Raw genomic sequence first — 21,598 nt, forward strand, 5'->3', positions numbered from 1 at the left:
GGACAGAAGCCTAAAAACATGAACAATTCACCTATATGCGAACAAATTGTTCCGATTCGACATAGGTATTTGCATATTGGCATTTTTATTAAAAGGGCTTATATAATCCTATTGTAATGGCTGTCGTCATGATAAGGCAAAATGGCCGCTATGCAAATTAGCAAATTACCCCAAATTTTGCCATATGAGTTAAAGAAAGTTGTTAGACTTTCTTCTTCTTGTCTTTTTAACGCTTCCATTAAATTTGTTTAATTAACTTGTTGTAAAACGGCATTTCAGTTTGTATGAATGAATATACTATTTATTTCTAGAATCCGTTTCGTATCATGTAAATGATCCTGATGACACAATAGAACATATAGATCTCGGAGAATGCAATGAAGACGAGCATCATGACACTGTTAAATGAGATGAAACCAAACCTGGGATATTCAAATGAAATGAAGTAACGGGTTTATAGTGCCATTTGTTTTTCAAGAAAAAAAACCCAACTTTGTCCGTAATGTCAAAGTAAATCGAAATATTTATGTAACTCCTAGAAATGAAAGAAGCACTAGAAGGTTTATTAATATTTGACAATTTCTTACTTACTAAGAAATAAAGAATGCAGTAAAACAACAACTGTTTGCAAGATAGTTTTACTGGACTGTGGTTGACGAATAATAAGTTAAAGTCATATGATCCTTTAAATGATAACGAATGATGAGGTCACTTGTTTCTGAAAAAAAAATAACCTATATACTTTAATATAACACAAGGTACCTAACTCGTATTTTAGAAATGTCACCCGGTCGTCCGTAATATTTCGATTCTGCGGTTGTCTATCCAACTGAAACTTGTTATGTCGTAAATTTAAATGAAATTATCTACAACATGGTGTGTAACAAGCCTATTTCTGTTGTCTGTAGCAGGCCGTCCAGGTATGTCGACCGCAAATTATTTCGTCTTCAAACAGCCAAATGGCAATGTTAATGTTTAATAATATGTCTGAAACTAAACCACATGACGTCATATCATTAGGTACCATGCATAAGTGAACCCTAAGTGGTGGTTTTGTTAATGAAGATAATTGTATAAAACTAGGTATCAATGGAATCCAAAGTTTCTCTGGTTTATAATTCGGGCAATGTATATATATATATGTCGGGGAAACTCGACAAAGACTTATTTTAAGAATAAATGACCATCGGTCTAATGTTAATAATCCTCATAACAACAAATTTCTCTATAAACATTTTAATCAGCCTGACCATTCTATTGTTTCAATGAAAGTCCGGATTATAGAGAAAATTCATCATTCAATAAATGACCTTATATTGAGCACACCATATCGTTTACAAAGAGAAGACTTTTGGATTAGGGAGTTGGGAACAGCCATTCCCTATGGATGCAATGACAAAATTGATGGTGTAGATATTTTGTCCAGTCCCAGGTGTAGTACTGTCAGTAAATTACCCAGGTGTAGTACTGTCAGTAAATTACAATTATTTAACACTTCTGCTCGACGAAATAGAAGTCACGGTCACAGAAATTCTGCACCACCTGCTGTTCACATCGTGACAATTGATAGTCTGTTATCGTCTGTTCAAAAACCTTTAGGAATTCACCATATCAGAACTAAATTATCCAAACTTTATTTACTATTTCGAGTGACCCAAAATACTTCCGTTATTGATTCTAATTCTGTTTTGTATGGATTAGTTGCAATAATCATGGACATTGATAACCATAGACTATTCAAACTCGTATCAACTACTTCCAAAGATGAGGAAAAACGATTTTTTTTAATGTAGAATTTGCCATATTTTCCACCAGAAATCTGTACAAAAAACTATACCTGATTACTTCAAAAATAAAATTACACCTGTAATTTCATATACTTACACCAAGCCTATTGCATCCAAGATTTTCAACCATAAAATGGTTTTAGAGGCCTTTAACCCCAAAGATGTGAAATCTAAACCTCCGGATGTGCATCGTCAAAATACAATTATAGTCTAGCTGGTCATGTTATTACTGGCGACCTTGGCATCGTAGCCAATGAACAACTAAGAGAGTTGTTTTTGTTATCCAAAGGACCAAAATATAGATTTCCCCAGCCCATCAACTGGAAAAAGAACTTCAGGTTACTGATGCATGCAGTTGGGGACTATGTCAGAAAATGAGTAAAGCGAGAACCAGAGGTTCCAGAACTAAACACTTTGTCTGAATGGATTAAGCATTTCGATCATGCATTCAGAAGCGCATTCACCATGAACACACGAGTTTCTAACCCATTCAAGAACCCGGAGGTTGTGGATGCTTTATCCTCTTTTCATGACAAAAATGTCATTGTTCTAGCAGATAAAGCCTCCAATAATATTGTCTTCATATGTAAAAACTATTATTTGGAATGTCTCACAAAAGAGTTTGGAATAAATAGTAAAACTGGTAATCCTACATATTATTTAACATCATTTACAAAGGATGAAATTTTAGAAAATCACAAATCTGTCCTTCTTTCTTTTGCTATTAACATCAAAGAAGACGAAGAAAATCTACCGTCATTATACTGGATACCTAAACTTCACAAAACTCCTTATAAAGAACTATACATAGCTGGATCATCAATATGTTCGACTAAACATCTTTCTAAAGTGCTGACTAGTATTCTTTCTACAGTAAAAGATGGTCTTCAGAAATATTGTGATGAGATATATTCAACCAGTGGTGTCAGTCAGATGTGGATTCTTAAAATAAAGATCTACTGCTAAATCTTAGATCACAATCTCTGCAATTTTGCAGCAACATTAAGACCTTTGATTTTTCTACACTTTACACTACTATTCCCCATGCTCAATTGAAAGATCGACTTCACCATCTCATTAAACAGAGCTCTTTCTATAAAAATGGGAATCGTAGATATAAATTTCTTGTTTTGGGTTATAATAATTCTTATTTTGTGAAGAACCACACTGATTTTATCAGAAAATAAACTGAAGATGATATTATTAAAATGCTGGACTTTTTGATCGACAATATATTCCAATGGGTACTAATTGTGCACCCCTACTGGCTTATTTGTTTTTGTACTCGTATGAAGCAGAATTCATTCAGAACCGTCTAAAAGACAAAAAGACAAAGCACCTTGCGAAATTCTTCAATTTTACTTTCAGATATATTGATGATGTCCTATCACTGAATAACCCATATTTTAGTCAGTACTTGCATCTCATATATCCCAGTGAACTTGAAATTAAGGATACTACTGATACTAGAAGGACTGCTTCATACCTTGATCTTTTTCCTCAATATTGACACAGATGAAAGACTTCAGACTAAAATCTATGACAAACGGGATGATTTCAACTTCCCAATCATCAATTTCCCATTTCTCAGCAGTAACATACCCTCTGCCCCGTCGTATGGTGTTTACATATCTCAATTAATACGTTCTGCTCGTGCATGTTCACACTATACGGACTTCATATACAGGAGTGTGCTCCTTACGCAGAAACTGCTCCAACAGAGTTATCAGGAGGAAAGATTAAAAATGACACTCCGTAAATTGTATGGATACCATCACGAATTGGTTGATTTATACGATGTGTCTGTATCTAAACTAACTCATGACATTTTTACCACGTCTTAGATTGTGGTTTACCATCTACGTCGTCTGGTTTGCTTAGTATCGAACGTGACCTATTCCCGAATATGACTGTTTTGCCGAGTGTGAATTCGCATTGCTATACGACGTGTCTCGGTATTTATATATCCAACATTCATGTATTTAGTTATGATGTTTATTTTGTAAGTCATGTTGGATATTTTGTTATGTCTTATGTTCGCTGTTAGAAACGACGTGGTTCGGTATTTATATATCCCGCTTTCGGGTATTTTGTTGTTACTTTCTTATACGTGTGGGTCCGGTGGGTCATTTTGTGCTCAGTTGTTGTCTGTTTATTTCGTTTCTGGTTTGAATTCTGTATTTTCGGTACATTTTACACATGTCTTATTTGTCAGTATAGTAGAGTTACTCGTCTACATGGTTCTTGTTTTGTGTTGTTTGTTTTCATGTGTGTTCGCTGTTTGGTTTTACATGATCTTGCCTTATATTACAGTTGTTTTATTTTTTGTTTACTATGTGTATGTAATTTAGAGGTTAAGATATAAAATCAGCTGCTTCGTTTGTATGATTTTGAGTTTAAAGCAACTATATCCACAGTATTTATTTGTTTATACAGTTTTGATTTGGGAGAGGAACCGACATGGTTGGAAAATACAAATGATAATACCATTGCAAACACAATTTCATTTTGATATTCTTGTCATGGTTAGAGAATACATAGGGTAACACCATTGCAAACTCAGTCCCAATTTGATGTTGTTATACGTGTCTATAAATAAAACAAATCTTTTTATTTTTAGCAAATTACCTGTGATAATATAAACGTCACAAAAAATACGTCACTTTTTGTGACGTTGATCCACTCATGTGACGTGCAGTTTATATTTCGTTTGTGTTGTCCTGGTGTGCTGTCGTAAATTCATGGGATGTGTCCGTTGTTATTCTGCGGTTTACATGTTGTAATGTACTTTTATATTATCTATTATGTATTTCTCTGTGCTGAATGTTCTTGCGTTTGTGTGTACTGTATTCCTGTCATGTAGTGTTATCATTTTAGTGGTATATTTAACATTGCCATATAAGCGGGAGGTTTGGCTAGCCATAAAACCAGGTTCAACCCACAATTTTTCTTAAACTATCCTGTACCAAGTCAAGAATATGGCAGTTGTTATCAGACATTCCGTTTCTATGTATGTTGGTGTTTGATTTTGTTGTAGTTCAGTGTTTCTGTTGTTCCGTTGTTTTCCTCTTATAGTTGATCTGTTTTCCTCGGTTTTAGTTTGTTACCCGGATTTGCTTTTGCTTTAATCGAATTATGACTATTAAACAGCGGTAAACTACTGTTGCCTTTATTTATAATGAAATGAAACTTAAGTGTTATTTTAACATAATATGAATTAACAGTAAATGTTAATTACTACACTTTCATACCATAACAAAACTGCCTTACTGTATTGGTATCACTTATATTTGTATCCATCTAACAAAAAAAAACTGAAAAGAGAATACTTTTGCAATAGCTTTTTCAAATTGAATACTAAAACTTTTTAGATATTTAGACATATTAAGTAGATGTTCATAATATCCACTTGACATTTTATCATATGACTTCTGTAGTTAGTTATGAGTCTTTGAAGCATGCTCACAAAGGTTCTTTTGTTGATATCATTTTCATACTGGTCAAAACTTTTTTTTGCTTTGACCAGCTTTGGAGGAGATATTTTCAAAGAATTAATAAAAAATAACACAGAAATTCACTTTCTAGCTCATCTAGCCCCAATCATCATGTCAGGCATTGTCATTACTATACTGACAATCCCCCACAAAGTAATATAAATAGAACCATACAAATAGTAAGCAAATACGTGTTCTCAAATACCATCTCCCATACAAAAAAATCACATTAAGAAAAAAATGAACCTATTATGTGTTCCTCTCCTAGCTACAAAATGTATCCAAAATCAAAGATGTGGAACATATATATTCTATCATAAATATAATCATTTGGTAATTAATGCAATTAGTATCTCTTCCATGCCCGTGTTGAACATAAAAAAACTAAATATTACATAAACAACACCCCCAATGCTCATGTTGGTTGTCATTGTGCAACACAGTTAATACATAGAAAACAAAACATAGAACTCCTTTTGTCATATAAAACACTGTCAAACATCCAATCATACTATCCACACTGGTCTGTGTCCACACTTGTTTAACATAATAAAATGTTTCTACCCAGAAAATTTTTAAAAAGGTTGCCCAATCTCAACATGAAAGACCTGAAATCATTTTGATCTTTCAACCTGATTTAGTTGAAATCTAATTAACCAAAAAAAACATGATTTGTTTTCACTAAATATGTAAATAAAAAGGGATTTCCGTCCATGGTTAGTTTCAGTCGGGGAACAACCCCTAGTATTTTATACGAAACTGTTTATAGCACTCTTATGCAGCAAAGATGTACACCTCTTAAGTTAAGTCTTTTTAGCAAGTTGAAATGGACCTTATTCAGACATTATATGTTCGTGTTGAAGACCGTACTTTGACCTATAATGGTTTACTTTTATAAATTTTGACTTGGATGGAGAGTTGTCTTATTGGCACTCATGCCACATATTCTTATATCTATACACGTTTCATTTGAAGAAATCAAGAAGACCGCACATATATGTGCAACAGCATATGCTAGTTTTTTGTCAAGCCTGCGACTTTTGTCGCAGAAAGCTCGACATAGGGATAGTGATCCGGCGGCGGCGGCGGCGTTAGCTAACTTCTTAAAAGCTTTATATTTTAGAAGGTGGGAGACCTGGATTCTTCATACTTTGTATATAGATGCCTTATGTTACGAAGTTTCCATCTGTCACATGTCCATTGTCATTGACCTCATTTTCATGGTTCAGTGACTACTTGAAAAAGTAAGATTTTTTGTAATGTTAATTTCTCTCTTATTATGAGTAATAGGATAACTATATTTGGTATGTGCGTACCTTGCAAGGTCCTCATGCCCGTCAGAAGACAGTTTTCACTTGACCACGACCTCATTTCATGGATCAGTGAACAAGGTTAAGTTTTGGCGGTCAAGTCCATATCTCAGATACTAGAAGCAATAGGTTTATGGAAGGACTGAAAGGTGTACATGTCCAACTGGTAGGTGTCATCTGACCTTGACCTCATTTTCATGGTTTAGTGGTTATAGTTAAGTTTTTGTGTTTTGGTCTGTTCTTCTTAAACTGTATGCAATAGTTCTACTATATTTGGTGTATGGAATGATTGTAAGGTGTACATGTCTAGCTGGCAGGTGTCTTCTGACCTTGACCTCATTTTCATGGTTCAGTGGTCAAAGTTAAGTTTTTGAGTTGTAATCTTTTTTTTCTAATAATATATGCAATAGGTCAACTATATTTGGTGTTTGGAAATATTTTATGATGTACATGTCAGAATTGCAGGTTTTATTTGACCTTGACTTCATTTTCACGGTTTATTGCTCAGTGTTAAGTTTTTGTGTTTTGGTCTGTTTTTCTAATACTATAAGCAAAAGGTCAACTATATTTGTTGTATGGAAGGATTGCAAGCTGTACATGTCTGCCTTGCATGGTTCATCTGACCTTGACCTCATTTTCATGGTTCATTGGTCAATGTTTAGTTTTCTTGGTTAAGTCTGTATCTTAGAAACTATAAGCAATAGGTCAACTATATTTAGTGTATTGAATGATTGTAAGGTGTACATGTATTTCTTTTTGGTTTATATGACCTTGACCTCATTTTTTTGGATCATGTTAAGTTTATGTGATAGTTGTAGTAAAGCTTTATATTTAGGACTATCATTATAATATCAATGATTAGTAGGCGAAACATTTCAGCGTGTGCACTCTTGTTCCTAAATGGTAAAATCTAACAACTAGTAATCGTTTTTGTCTCTCCTGAACGAAATTGTGAAGGCGAGACTTGGGCATGCTGTTTCCGGCATTGGCGGCAATGATGTCAATAATTTGTGATTAGTTCAGTTAAAGGGGAACAACTAATGGAAAATCATTGATATTTGGTATGCATTTGTATTAGAATTAGCATTAGAATTCCAGTGAGATTATTTGGCTCTGCCCGCTCAGTCATGGTGTATTGACTTTGACACTTTTGCTTACTTCAAATGTTAAACTTTGTAATAAGGTCAGTTTAAGAGGAACTACTAATGGTAAGTCGGTGAAATTTGGCATGCAGTTGTATTAGCTTTAGGATATAGCATATATGTGGATATTATTTTGCCCTGCACCTTCAGTCATGCATTGTTTACATTGGAATTTCAACCAAAGATGAAGAACTGGATCTTCCATCACTGTATTGGATACCTAAACTACATAAGTGTCCTTACAAACAACGGTATATTGCTGGGTCTTCAAAGTGCTCCACGAAACTTCTTTCTAAATTATTAACATCTATTTTATCAGCAATCAAAGTCGGGCTCCAAAGTTATTGTGAAACTGCCTATTCTAGAGGTGGCGTGAATCAGATGTGGATACTAAAAAATTCCAAAGATCTTTTAGAGTACATACAATCTAAGACTCTCTCATCTTGCAATAATATTACAACATTTGACTTTTCTACACTTTACACAAGTATTCCCCATTCCAAACTAAAAGACAAATTGAAAGAGTTGGTATTACTTTGTTTCATTAAAAAGAATGGCGAATGTAGATACAAGTATCTTGTCTTGGGGATGGATAAATCCTACTTTGTAAAGAATCACTCTGATTCAAACAAAAAATTCTCTGAAACTGACATTATCAAGATGCTTGATTTCTTGATTGACAACATATTTATTACGTTTGGAGGACGTGTTTTTCAATAGACTGTCGGAATTCCAATGGGAACCAATTGTGCCCTCTTCTTGCCGACTTGTTTCTTTATTATTATGAGGCTGACTTCATACAGGAACTTCTTAGGAAGAAAGATAAGAAGTTAGCAATATCCTTTAACATTACGTTCCGCTATATAGATGATGTTCTCTCACTAAATAATACAAAATTTGGTGACTATGTTGAACGAATCTATCCTATCGAACTAGAGATAAAGGATACTACAGATACAGTTAAGTCTGCCTCATATCTTGACTTACATCTAGAAATTGACAATGAGGGTCGGTTGAAAACAAAACTTTACGACAAAAGAGATGATTTCAGCTTCCCAATTGTGAACTTTCCATTTCTATGTAGCAACATTCCAGCAGCGCCTGCATACGGAATATATATCTCCCAATTGATACGATATTCCTGGGCTTGTATTTCCTATCATGATTTCCTTGATAGAGGATTGCTGCTCACAAGGAAGCTATTAAACCAAGAGTTCCAAATGGTGAAGTTGAAATCATCCCTTCGTAAATTTTACGGACGCCATCACGAGTTGGTTGACCGTTATGGAATAACCGTTTCACAGATGATATCGGATATGTTTCTTATGTCGTAACTACAATACCCTTCCCTTTTCACGAATGTGACCTACCGAATTAGACTATTTACCAGATTTGTAATAACATAAGCATCACGACGGGTGCCACATGTGGAGCAGGATCTGCTTACCCTTCCGGAGCACCTGAGATCACCCCCAGTTTTTGGTGGGGTTCGTGTTGCTTAGTCTTTAGTTTTCTGTGTTGTGTCATCTGTACTTTTATTTGTCTGTTTGTCTTTTTATTTTTGGCCATGGCGTTGTCAGTTTGTATTCGATCTGTGAGTTTGACTGTCCCTCTGATATCTTTCGTCCCTCTTTTACATAAAGACGAGACATACCTATGTGTCAACAGTTTATTGTAAAATATTTTGCTTTTTTTATTTATCCCTGCAAAAAAACTTTTTTTATATAGGTGACTGATGGCTTATATTCCAGTCAATCTATGTAGAAAAGGCGTGAAAATTAACAAAATTGCAACAGAAAATACTGGAGTTTTTTTTTTTTTTTTTTTTTTGTTTTGTGTGTGACAGGATGTCCTCATATATGATATACTAAAGTCTACCAAGTTGATCATGAGTTGTGAAAATAACGAGTTTGGGTTACAATAATCGTTTTTGTAATAAAAAAAAATCACTGAAAACTTTTAATATTTATCACACTATGTTAACAGTGTCCTCTATGAAATGTGCCTCCATGTTCTCGGTGTACTGTGACTCTCATTTTGCAACACCAAATAACATTAGTAGATTCAGTTTTGTATGTTTATTTTGTTTTCTATATGAATTCTTCACTTTTTAATCACATGGTGTATTACAGAATGAATTGTGCATATATTAATTACATATTTACATAAAAATAACAAAACAAGTTAAAAGTATTTGGGTGTATTGTCTGAATGTTTAATGGCATTACAAGGTTTTTGATAATTTAGCAAGAAAATATTGTTTCAAATACCAAAGCATGAATTAAACTCCTCTTCAAAATCATTTATCTTTCATATAAAACCAGCATAATTCTTAATATTGCTGTATACTTTTACATGGAATGAATATACATAGTCGGTTTAGTTTGTAAGTGTACTGTGACTTCGCGTTCATAATCCGTTAGACGGTACTGTGCCTTCACGATTTTGTGTACTAAGACTTCGTGGTGTGTAGTAACATATTACAACCTCAACTATCAGTTTACATTTCATAGGGTGATCGTATTGCTGTTATTTTAACTTTACAATATCCTTATCCGCAAACTTTGTATGAAGTAGCTATTAGTCGATGGATACATTTTGTCGTTCCTTTGACATAGAACAGTCGAATATTCTTATAAATTGTCAGCCATTCTTTAACAAAATATCAAATATCCTCAACTCCGGATAGGCACACATGGTTGTATTGGGTTTGCATATGTAAAGTATCTCCTTGAAAACTACTTATCGATCTTTTGTACTAGGTTGCAGACGTCTATAAAAATCTTGTAACTATTCAGTCTATAATTCACAGAAAATTTTTCAAGCCTGTGCGGAACTAATCCTGGTTTCATTTCATAACTTTGATACAGATTGGCTTGTAAAGTTGACCTTGATAGCACAGCAAAGTTGAATTGTGTTGAAGCTCCATTGAAAAATTTAAAAGTGGATTTTTCTAAAAACATAAATCGAAGGAATCTTCCATGGAACAATTTACCCCTAATTTTCCAGATTTGTTTCATTGCATTCGAATACCTCATTTGCATTACATTATGTGAACTTATTAATTTAACTGCTTCTAAGAACAGAAAATACGAACATTGTTTTAGTGGGAAAGGTTTGCCTTGGATCATTCAGAAAAAAACTTTTTATAGTTTCAAATTATGACCTCTTGGAAAAGTTTGATAATACTTTGCATATTATCCTCGTTATCACCATCATCTTCATTTTTAGATCTATAGACATCAAGCTTGTTAATATATTTTAAAATATAGTCGGAATCTGGAAAAGTTTCAAACAGTTTCTGTTTAGCTGTTGACGATGATATTTTATTTTTTCTTTAATTTATGAGCTGGACTAACTGTTGATTGCCATTTCAAAATTGATGCATTTGCAAATACTTTTCTATTGATATTTATGAATATCTGTTTCTCATATGTTTTTTTCTATTAATATTTATGAATATCTGTTTCTCATATATTTCAACTTCACATAACTTAAAGTTCGATTTCCATAATGACCAGTGGTTGTCGATAATTCAATTTATTTTGCAACTTAACTCTTTATTTCTATGGAGAGCTATGGTATGTTTAAGTATATCTTTCTGTGCCAATTCCCTCAAATTGCAGTAATTACAACCGAATTGATCCTATGCACGGTGAACTCAAACATTTGAAAAAATGAATAAACTTAAAGAGGTGCAATGAATGCTAAAAGTCATAAAATACAAATTCTTCGTAAAACTACTAAAGGTCAAATTTAGAGCAACCTCATATAATATCTCAAAGGCCAAAATTGGAACTATTTTAAGGTTTACATTACAGTTCATTGTTAAACATGAAGTCACTGTACACTGGACTGAAATGAATGCGTCTCAGCATACTTGCAAACTAAACCGACTACTATATATATTCATTCCATGTAAAAGTATATAAAAATATCAATGATAATGTTTGTTAAATATCAAAGATAAATGATTTTGAAGGGGGATTTAATTCATGTTTTGGCATTTGTAACAATATTTTCCAACTAAATTGTCAAAAATCTTAGAACGCCATCGAACGTTCCGACAATTAATACACCAAAATACATGTACTTTTAAATAGTGTAATTTTTTATGTAAATATGCAATTAATGTATGCAAAATTCAATCTGTAATACATCATGGTATTAAAAAGAGAATAATCAATATAGAAAACAAAATAAGATAAACATACCAAACTGAAGTACTGTTGTTATTTGGTGTTGCAAAATGGAAGTCACAGTACACCGAGAACGCGAAGGTACATTTCATAAAGGACACCGTTTACATAATGTGTTTATGTTATTCCCTCAGCGACCAAGCATAAAAAAAGAGCGAGTGCCGGGATTTGATTTTAGTTAGATTGTGTTATTCATGAAGCAACATAATTTATTACAATATTTCTCTGTTTGAAATATCATAAATATGATTGTATAAGGAATTTAACTGACCCACGTGACAGGAAATAAGTATTTTGTGGGAAAAACTAAGATTTTATCATTCAATCTCCGAAAATAAGAAAACGGAAAATTTGTCAAATGTAACTCTATTTAAAACATGAATTTTTACGGAAACTGACAAAGTTTCATAACCAGAAGTAACTATTGAGAAAAAAAGTTTTGTGTGGTAAAAAAATTTAATCATCAAATCTCTGAAAACAGGAAACCGATAAATTTGTCTAACGTAATACAAATAAAGATTTTATGTCAATATTTCCCAAGATGTATACTGAATAAATTGAAATATTCAAATACCAGTCAATGAAACATTGAAACATGCAAAATGCGATTTATTGGTGGAAAGCCTACAAATGAAATTTTTTATATCTTATTTAGCTTTGGGAGGTTTGGCTAGCCATTAAACCAAGTTCAACCAACCATTTTTTTTAAATGTCCTGTACCAAGTCAGGAATATGGCAGTTGTTATCAAATAGTTCTCTTCTATGTATGTTGGCGTTTGTTTTTGTTGCACTTCAGTGTTCCTGTTGTTCCTATGTTTTTCTCTTATAGTTAATGTGTTTCCCACGGTTTTAGTTTGTAACCCGGATTTATTTCCTCTCAATCGATTAATGACTATTGAACACCAGTATACTACTGTTGCCTTTATTTAGGATATAAAAGGATGTTTTGATATAATTCTTACAAGGTGAGATAAAAGTTCTATCGAATGCATTGTAAAAACTTATGTTTAGGGAGATAACTCCAATAATATCCGGTCAAATATATTGTAAAATGTATGCTAATTGTCTGTCCTGGTAAGGAAGTAAATGGAAAATATTACTCGTTCCTTTCATCTACACCTATTTTGCAACTGATGGACAAAAATAAACATCTGAAGCCTGTCATGGAGTGTATCACAAAATTTGGATTTTGCACAAATCTGCTTCAAAACATATCTATTTTTATGACAAACAATACGTATGATATATATATTGGTCAAAATCTTCCTTAAAAAAAAAACATCCAAAACTTGAAATGTAAATCAAATGTATACATGTATTATGATTCTATCGAAACCGCCAAGACTTTTTAATGGTATGGCCATAACTTAAATTTCGTATAGCTATGTAAAATTGTTCCAGAGACTGAGAAGTAGCAGGAGGAAAGGATTATCGATACAGATTAGGTCGAATAATTCGAACTGTATAAGTTAAACTATTAGACAAATTATAAATTATACATGTAGCTAGCTAGTAGATTAAGATACAAAGGGTGAGGCATTATATCTGTAAGAGAATCCGGCTACTGTCTGATTATTAAAGTGTGTGTATGTATGTAAAAATAAGGAGAATTGGTATGATTACCAATTGGACAAAGATCCAACATGACGAGGATGAAAGCAACAATCGACCATCACCGTACACGGACCTTCAACCATGACAAAAGCCATGCCGATATTGTCCCGACATGATAAAATGTGAAACAAATCAAATGAGAAAACGGCTTGATCTATGAAAAAACAATTAACGAAATAAAGGCTCTCAAACCTCCCTTAACCTGGGACAATGGTGATATAGCACAACATAAAAACAAGCTGTAAAACCTCCCTTAACCTGGGACAATGGTGATATAGCACAACATAAAAACAAGCTGTAAATCCTCCCTTAACCTGGGACAATGGTGATATAGCACAACATCTAAACAAGCTGTAAAACCTCCCTTAACCTGGGACAATGGTGATATAGCACAACATAAAAACAAGCTGTAAAACCCGTTGGCAATGGCTCAATTCATCAGATTTGCATGTATGCATCAGATTGGCACAAAGCACAAAAAAAAAACCAAAAGACAAAAGAAACAAAATAGCGATATGAGAGTACTTGCAGTTACTGAAAGCTAGTTCAGAGGCAATTATATTACTTATAAATACAACATGTTCTCCCAAACGAAAGTATCAAACAGGACTCTACCAACGGATTTAGTGAGATGACGTCATAAAGCTTGACCTTGTGCCATGACAAAATGTTAGTACATAGTATCGACAGGATGCATACCTGTATATCACTGTTAGTACATAGTATCGAAAAGAATGCATACCTGAATACCACTGTTAGTACATAGTATCGACAGGATGCATACCTGTATATCACTGTTAGTACATAGTATCGACAGGATGCATACCTGTATATCACTGTTAGTACATAGTATCGACAGGATGCATACCTGTATATCACTGTTAGTACATAGTATCGACAGGATGCATACATGTATATCACTGTTAGTAAATAGTATCGAAAGAATGCATACCTGTATATCACTGTTAGTACATAATATCGACAGGATGCATACCTGTATATCACTTTAGTACATAGTATCGACAGGATGCGTACCTGTATATCACTGTTAGTATATAGTATCGACAGGATGCATACCTGTATATCACTGTTAGTACATAGTATCGACAGGATGCATACCTGTATATCACTGTTAGTACATAATATCGACAGGATGCATACCTGTATATCACTGTTAGTACATAGTATTTACAGGATGCATACCTGTATATCACTGTTAGTACATAGTATCGACAGGATGCATACCTGTATATCACTGTTAGTACATAGTATCGACAGGATGCGTACCTGTATATCACTGTTAGTACATAGTATCGACAGGATGCATACCTGTATATCACTGTTAGTACCGATAAAAACTACGATGTTATATTGATAACATTTAAGAACAAGTTTATTCAAGGAATCAATCAGTTTCCGTGGATCAAACTATTCCATCAATTTTAAAGTTTGTGTTATCATCGTCAGAGTGTAAACGAGTATTTACTTGCTTCAAAAGTTAATCCCGAGATTTTTTTCCAAACGATCAACATGTGTAAACCACAGTTGTTTTATGCTTCAAAAGAATATTTTAAAATTGGAAAAATATAAATTTCATGTATATTCTGTCCAAATTCACACGGTTCAGTTTACACCTTAAAAGATTAATTCCCTCAAGAAATGTAGTTGTTTTGATCCTTTTTCTGTTATAGAATTAACATGGGCAGTCCACTTACTGTCAGAACTTTCTCAAGTTAACGCCAGGATATAACGTATACAGAAGATAAATATATGTACCAGGTATGCAAAGATATATATGAGTTTGGTGTGCATGAGATAACTTTTCAATTTTTCAAATGAACAGACCATAATTAAGGCATTTATTCAAAACTTTTTAATGGTTTATATATCAGAATTTTCTTTTATTTTTATTGAGTAAGGTTAATCATCGAGGGTTATTTAAAATGTAAGTAAATTTCAAAAGTATTAACAAAAAACACCGATCAACAAAATAAATTCAAAATGGGACGGTCCATAAAAACTGACAAAATCAAACGTTACATGCTACACCCTACACCGAAGAAAAAGTGATAAGTATGCTGGAGTTTCTCATTGACAACATATTTGTTGAATTTGGAGGTAGAATTTTCCAGCAGGTTGTCGGCATTCCCATGGGAACCAACTGTGCACCTCTCCTGGTCGACCTTTTTTTAATTTTCATATGAGTCGGAGTTCCTTCAGACACTTGTGAAAAACAAGAATATCAAAGAAGCTTGATTATTTTATTTCACATACAGGTATATTGATGATGTTTCTTCCAATAAATATATCCTCCTGAACTGGAGATAAAAAGAAACTACAGATACAGCTTCATCCGCATAATTTCTAGATATTAATTGAATTTGACGATAGCAATCATCTCACTACCAAAATCTATGACAAACGAGACGATTTCAATTTTAAAACTATAAATTTTCCTCACCTTAGCAGCAATATTCCAACTTCACCCACGTATGGAGTATACATTTCTCGACTCGTACGATATTCCAGAGCTTGTAAAACGTCATCGGTGTCTGGGTAAAAAAATGATGAGCGAGGGTTTTGTCAAAGAACGTCTCGTCCTTTGTCTCAAAAATTTCATCGGAAAGTACTTAGACCTAATAGATAAGTATTCAGTGTCTACTTCACAAATCATACAAGATGGTCTTTCAAAAGTTATTTGTGTCCGAATCGCACCTCAGGACCCACCTGCATCAGGAATGCCCAAAGTTAAAAAGTCAAAAATTCCGATGGCGAGATGCATAAATACCGAGTCACGTCAAAAGTCATACGACCAAAAGAAAAATTGTAGCACGAAGACAAATAACGGGGAAATTAAAGTAAAATAAAAAGATACACAACTTCAGCACCTAGAATATATATTTCCCCGTTATTTGTCTTCGTGCTACAATTTTTCTTTTGGTCGTATGACTTTTGACGTGACTCGGTATTTATGCATCTCGCCATCGGAATTTTTGACTTTTTAACTTTGGGCATTCCTGATGCAGGTGGGTCCTGAGGTGCGATTCGGACACAAAGGGTTTTAACACTGTTGTTTCTATTTTGTTTACCCTTGTTTTTGTATTTACTTTATTTTTATTTTATCGAGAAAGTGTATACTATACCATGTATGACGACAAAAACTTTTTTTTGTGACGTCATTGTTAAATTTACGTCACTAATGAGTCTTTTGTAGACGAAGCGCGCGTTTTAATCCTGGTGTCTATGATAACGGTTTGTTACTATCTACTACACCTTTTTTTAGTTGCCGTCTTTGTTCGATTTAGTTGTATGTTTGTTTGATTTTTTTAATCGGTTCGGCTGCTGGATCCCAATTATTGTAACATTAACCTATTATGTCTGATTGGGTTGCTTACCCAATTTAGCCAATATAACGGAACTATAAACAACTGGTATACAAAGTGGCAAATTTACTAGCTATTAAACCAGGTTTAACCCACCATTTTCTTCGGAAAATGCCTGTACCAAGTCCGGAATATGTCAGCTGTTTTTCACTTACAAGTTTTGCGCTTGGTTTTGTTAGTTTTTATGGACTTCCCCTTTTTGAATTAGCCTTGGAATTCGGTATTTTTTTATACTTTTTTGTTATTCTTTATCAACCAACGCAACAAATGGAAAACAACTGTCATATTAAACCTGGTGGGTTAAACCTGGTTTTATAGCTAGCTTAACCTCCCACAAATATATATATCAAATATGACTGGTATAATTCTAAAACCGAACCACGCTTGTATAATATTCTTAAATTTCAAAGTTGACGCAGGTTAAGTATTTACAACAAAGACCGCATGAATATGCATCCCACAGAATAGTAATGTGCAATATGAGCTTGAACAGTTCTAAAATTTCACAGGAGACGAAAGTTAAATAATATATAAAACGTCTCACTCACGATTCTACTTCGTGAAAATTATCTCCCAATTACGCCACCTAATTTTTGCAATCGTAAAAAATGGAAGCCATTGTAGGGATGACGCGCTATCAATTTAGCTATTGAAAACCGATAAATTTATCCAATTAGCATCATTACGATCCTTATATGCCAATTGTATTTTGAAAGACAAATGTAACTTCTAGCTATTGAGCATCATTCATTGTACTTGTATGCCTGTAGTCAACTTAAAACTATTGTCTGATCGGTTGTCAGGAAACATTTTCGAAAGTTCAAAAACATTTAAAGAAATACTAATTAAATATTTCATGGAAGGGCAGACTAAACCAAACTAAATAAATAAAACAAAAAATGAAGTTTTTTGAAGTTATGCATTTTTAAGATCCACTTGTAAAGTCTGTCGACAAACACTTTAAGTAAAAATTTGTTATTCAAACACACCTACTCTGTTGTTATGACGCATTAGAAAGTTATTTCACTTGACCCATATATTTCCTTTTTTAATTACTGTGAATGTTTAATGTTAATATATCAACCTGTAGCCTAAATATATAAAAATAATAGAATCTGAAGCGAGATGATGTATCAAATATTTTTGCTCTATACGTTTTCAAGACAGAATAGTAAACGCAAACACGTCTGAACATAAAAAGGTGTACTCTTCTTTCTCTTTTTGATGAAATTATTGCCTATTTTTAGGATATTTTCCACAAAAAAAAAACTGTCGCCGGAGGCAGAGATGCAAATTAATGCTTTAAAAGGATCAATCTTTTATCTTTCTGTGGATTTTATTTTCGGCAGAATTTATGAGTATGCACAAAAAAGATCCACATGTATTTGCACCTACCACAATCGACTGTTTTGTGAAAATTTGTCTCTAATCTAATAGTTTACAAATATCTCGAAGCTCCATACTATAATTTAAGTTAAAACACGTATATTAGATGCATAAAATCCTAATTTATGCACTTTCATTAAACTTTTAAAGCCAAAAGAAACAGATGTAAACAATTTAAATATACCAACTTGGTCTTTTTTACCTTCTCTAATGAAGAGTTCCATTTCTTTTGTTTGATTTCAACTGGGTATCCGCCTGGTCTAGATATTAGTCAACGAATTTCTTACGAGGGCACTGGATCGTTATGAAAAACAAAAAGATAGTGTACAAAATAGAAATATAATATAATACGCCTAAAAAAGTGTACAAAACAACACCAATATTAAAAAGGAAACAGTAAATACAAGTATCAATAAATATTTCAAATAACAGATATCCTTCATCAGTATGATGTTAAATTGAATCTTATCAATTTATTCTGATATTACTAAAAACAATGTTGAAAGTAGTACAAATTAAAAACCGAAGCACGCTAAACTGGCTGCGTATTTATGTGTCCCTAATGAAACTAACACAAGCTGCGGTAGTTAGCACAGCGCGATTTGAACTACACTTTTTCATTGATCCCGTTTGGTGCCAACGTATTGAACTTTCTTATCCAAATCTTTCCCGACTGAATCTCTCCTCCCTAGACCAAGCAGTGTTGTGGTCAGTGATGGTAATAGCCAGTCGCTTGATATATGCCTTAGTGTGGCCAGGCGATCTCAAATGTCGATTGAGAGGAAGGTCTGGCTTACATTCATAGTCACTACGATAGCCGTTCATACTTTTATGAAATGAATGTTCTGACGCACCCGCATACTGTTTACCACATTTGCACTATAGAAGAAACACAGTATTTGTAGTCTTGCAAGTAACATTGTAAAATATGTATTTCGTACCAGTGTAGTGACTGTTTAAAGTCTTGGAATTCAGTATTTTCATGCAATTCAGACATCGTTTGTTCCCACAACCCTTACAATAGCCCGCTGACGAAGAACCTGATTTAGAGGATTAATTAGCCCTCACCAGCAAGTCTTTAAGGCTTTTATGCCTACGAAAAAATCCTGTATACGTATAATATATATATATTAGTATTGTTAAAATTATTGGCACTGACGAAGACTATTTGTTCAGCATAAAAAATATTTGTCAACACGATTTTATAACATCATCTTCGTATATTACCATCTTATACCGTTGCGCAAATCTTTAAACTTTTATGTGTTTATAGTTGGTCGAGTGGTCTAGGGCGGCGCTGAACACAGTGCAGGCGCAAATTTGCAGACCTAACATTGTTGGGCTAAATTTAAGACGAACTATATATATATTATGGTGTTGGCCCTGTATAACCAATATAGTATACGCCAAACATGTGTCAACTTTATGACAGACATTCTCCATTTGATAACACGTGGTTATACAGGGCCAACACCATAATATATATATAGTTCGTCTTAAATTTAGCCCAACAATGTTAGGTCTGCAAATTTGCGCCTGCACTGTGTTCAGCGCCGCCCTAGACCACTCGACCAACTATATGATCGGCACTTAAAGTTAACCAGCGAGGGACGTTAACCACCGAGGGTAGTAATGAATATTCATCTTTACTGGATGATTGACATCGATGTAAATAAAAACATGAGTGTAAATGCCGGAAGTAGTTGTAGTTACTGTGTGTCATCGTCAGAGCACATTAGTTCATTTTAATTGTTAGAAATCATGTTTTTGATGAAAATTGAAAAAACAAAAATGAAATTGAAATTGAAATTGAATTGAATTGAATTGAGCTATGTACAATACAGTAACAGTAGACACTTAGCATATTTTGCATGATAAATCGTGCTTTTTGTATGCATATTTGGTTATACTATGTACTCATTGTTTCCATACTGTTTTATGTTCAAATAAGACCTATATGTGAAACATTTATACACGATTAATATAAAGAAATGAAGTGGGTTCATACAGGATCGTACAGTTAACGATTTTATAATGTACGAAAGCTAATACTACAATACTGTTTATCAGTAATCAACATTGTCGACAGTCCCTCAATTCTGTATACTTTTCTTATCTTCATACTAAAGAGCTCCAAAAGTGGGCGTGCATAGTTGCACTGGGCGTGTCTAAAAACCGACCCTCGGTGGTTAACGTCTCTCGCTGGTTAACTTTAAGTGCCGATGAACTAGGCTATATAAAAATATATATAGCTATCGTTGGTCGAATAATGCCTCTCCTCGTCGGCTTTATCTATGGTTATAACACAGTACATGATGTATAGTGGCAAGTAGATGGTGTACATTTCAGATCAGCTATTTTTGTTTGTCGTAAAGGATGATAAAACTACTTACAATGCCGCCACATCAATTTTTAATTTTATCATATTCGTCTTAATATGTGGCAATATGACAGACATTCTCCATAGGATAACACGTTGTTATACAGGGCTTACACCATAATATATATATATAATCCGTCTTAAATTTAGCCCAACAATGTTAAATCTACAAATTTGCGTTAACAAATTTTGTTCTTCCCTCAGCGGGATTCGAACCCTTGCTTCTGTGACATCGTGGCAACACCAGCTGAACTGTGTCCAGCGCCCTAGACCACTCCATCAACTAGGATATATAAAAATATAGCTTTCGTTGGTCGAATAATGCCCCTATTCGTCGGTTTTATCTAGGGTTGTAACACAGTACATGATATATATAGTGGCAAGCAGATGGTGTATCCTTCAGATCAGCTATTTTTAGTCTATCGTAAAGGATGATAATGTTACTTACCATGTCGCTACATCAATTTTTAATTCTATCATATACGTCTGAACATCTGACAACTTTATGACAGACATTCTCCATCGGATAACACGTGGTTATACAGTGATAACACCATAATATATATATATATAATTCGTCTTAAATTTAGTGGCAAGTAGATGGCATACCTTGCAGATCTGTTGTTTATAGTTTGTCGTAAAGAAAATGATAATGTACTTACCATGCGTGTAGTATTAATATCTTTTTTGAATCAATTATACCCCTGATTTACTGAATAAATTTGGAGATTATCTGCAACATATCTTGGATTCTCTGTAGTGGTGTAGCAATCCAATACAGTAGGTATGAGAAGAGTGTGAATTTTCAGAACTTGAAAGAGTAACCCAATAACACAAAACCCAAATTCACCAAAATGGGGATTTACAATGGTGACTTCAAGTCTACACCTCCTGATTGCACCT

General features: G+C 33.7%; 1 protein-coding gene across 3 annotated transcripts in view; it reads left to right on the forward strand.

Moving 5' to 3' along the window:
• The window catches only part of LOC127731212 (trace amine-associated receptor 1-like), a 51,030-nt gene that overhangs the window by 25,601 nt on the left and 3,831 nt on the right, over positions 1-21,598 (forward strand). For 2 of the 3 annotated variants that reach the window (XM_052240168.1, XM_052240170.1), the window contains one exon: positions 312-1,252. The exons of the other annotated variant lie outside the window; for it this stretch is intronic. In XM_052240168.1, the coding sequence (XP_052096128.1) occupies positions 312-409 (98 nt within the window). In that variant the 3' untranslated portion in view covers positions 410-1,252. Of the gene's footprint in view, positions 1-311; positions 1,253-21,598 lie in introns of those variants that run through there. 3 annotated transcript variants of the gene reach the window in all.

Source organism: Mytilus californianus, unplaced genomic scaffold (assembly GCF_021869535.1).
Source record: "Mytilus californianus isolate M0D057914Y unplaced genomic scaffold, xbMytCali1.0.p SCAF_2, whole genome shotgun sequence".
Classification (NCBI taxonomy): domain Eukaryota; kingdom Metazoa; phylum Mollusca; class Bivalvia; order Mytilida; family Mytilidae; genus Mytilus; species Mytilus californianus.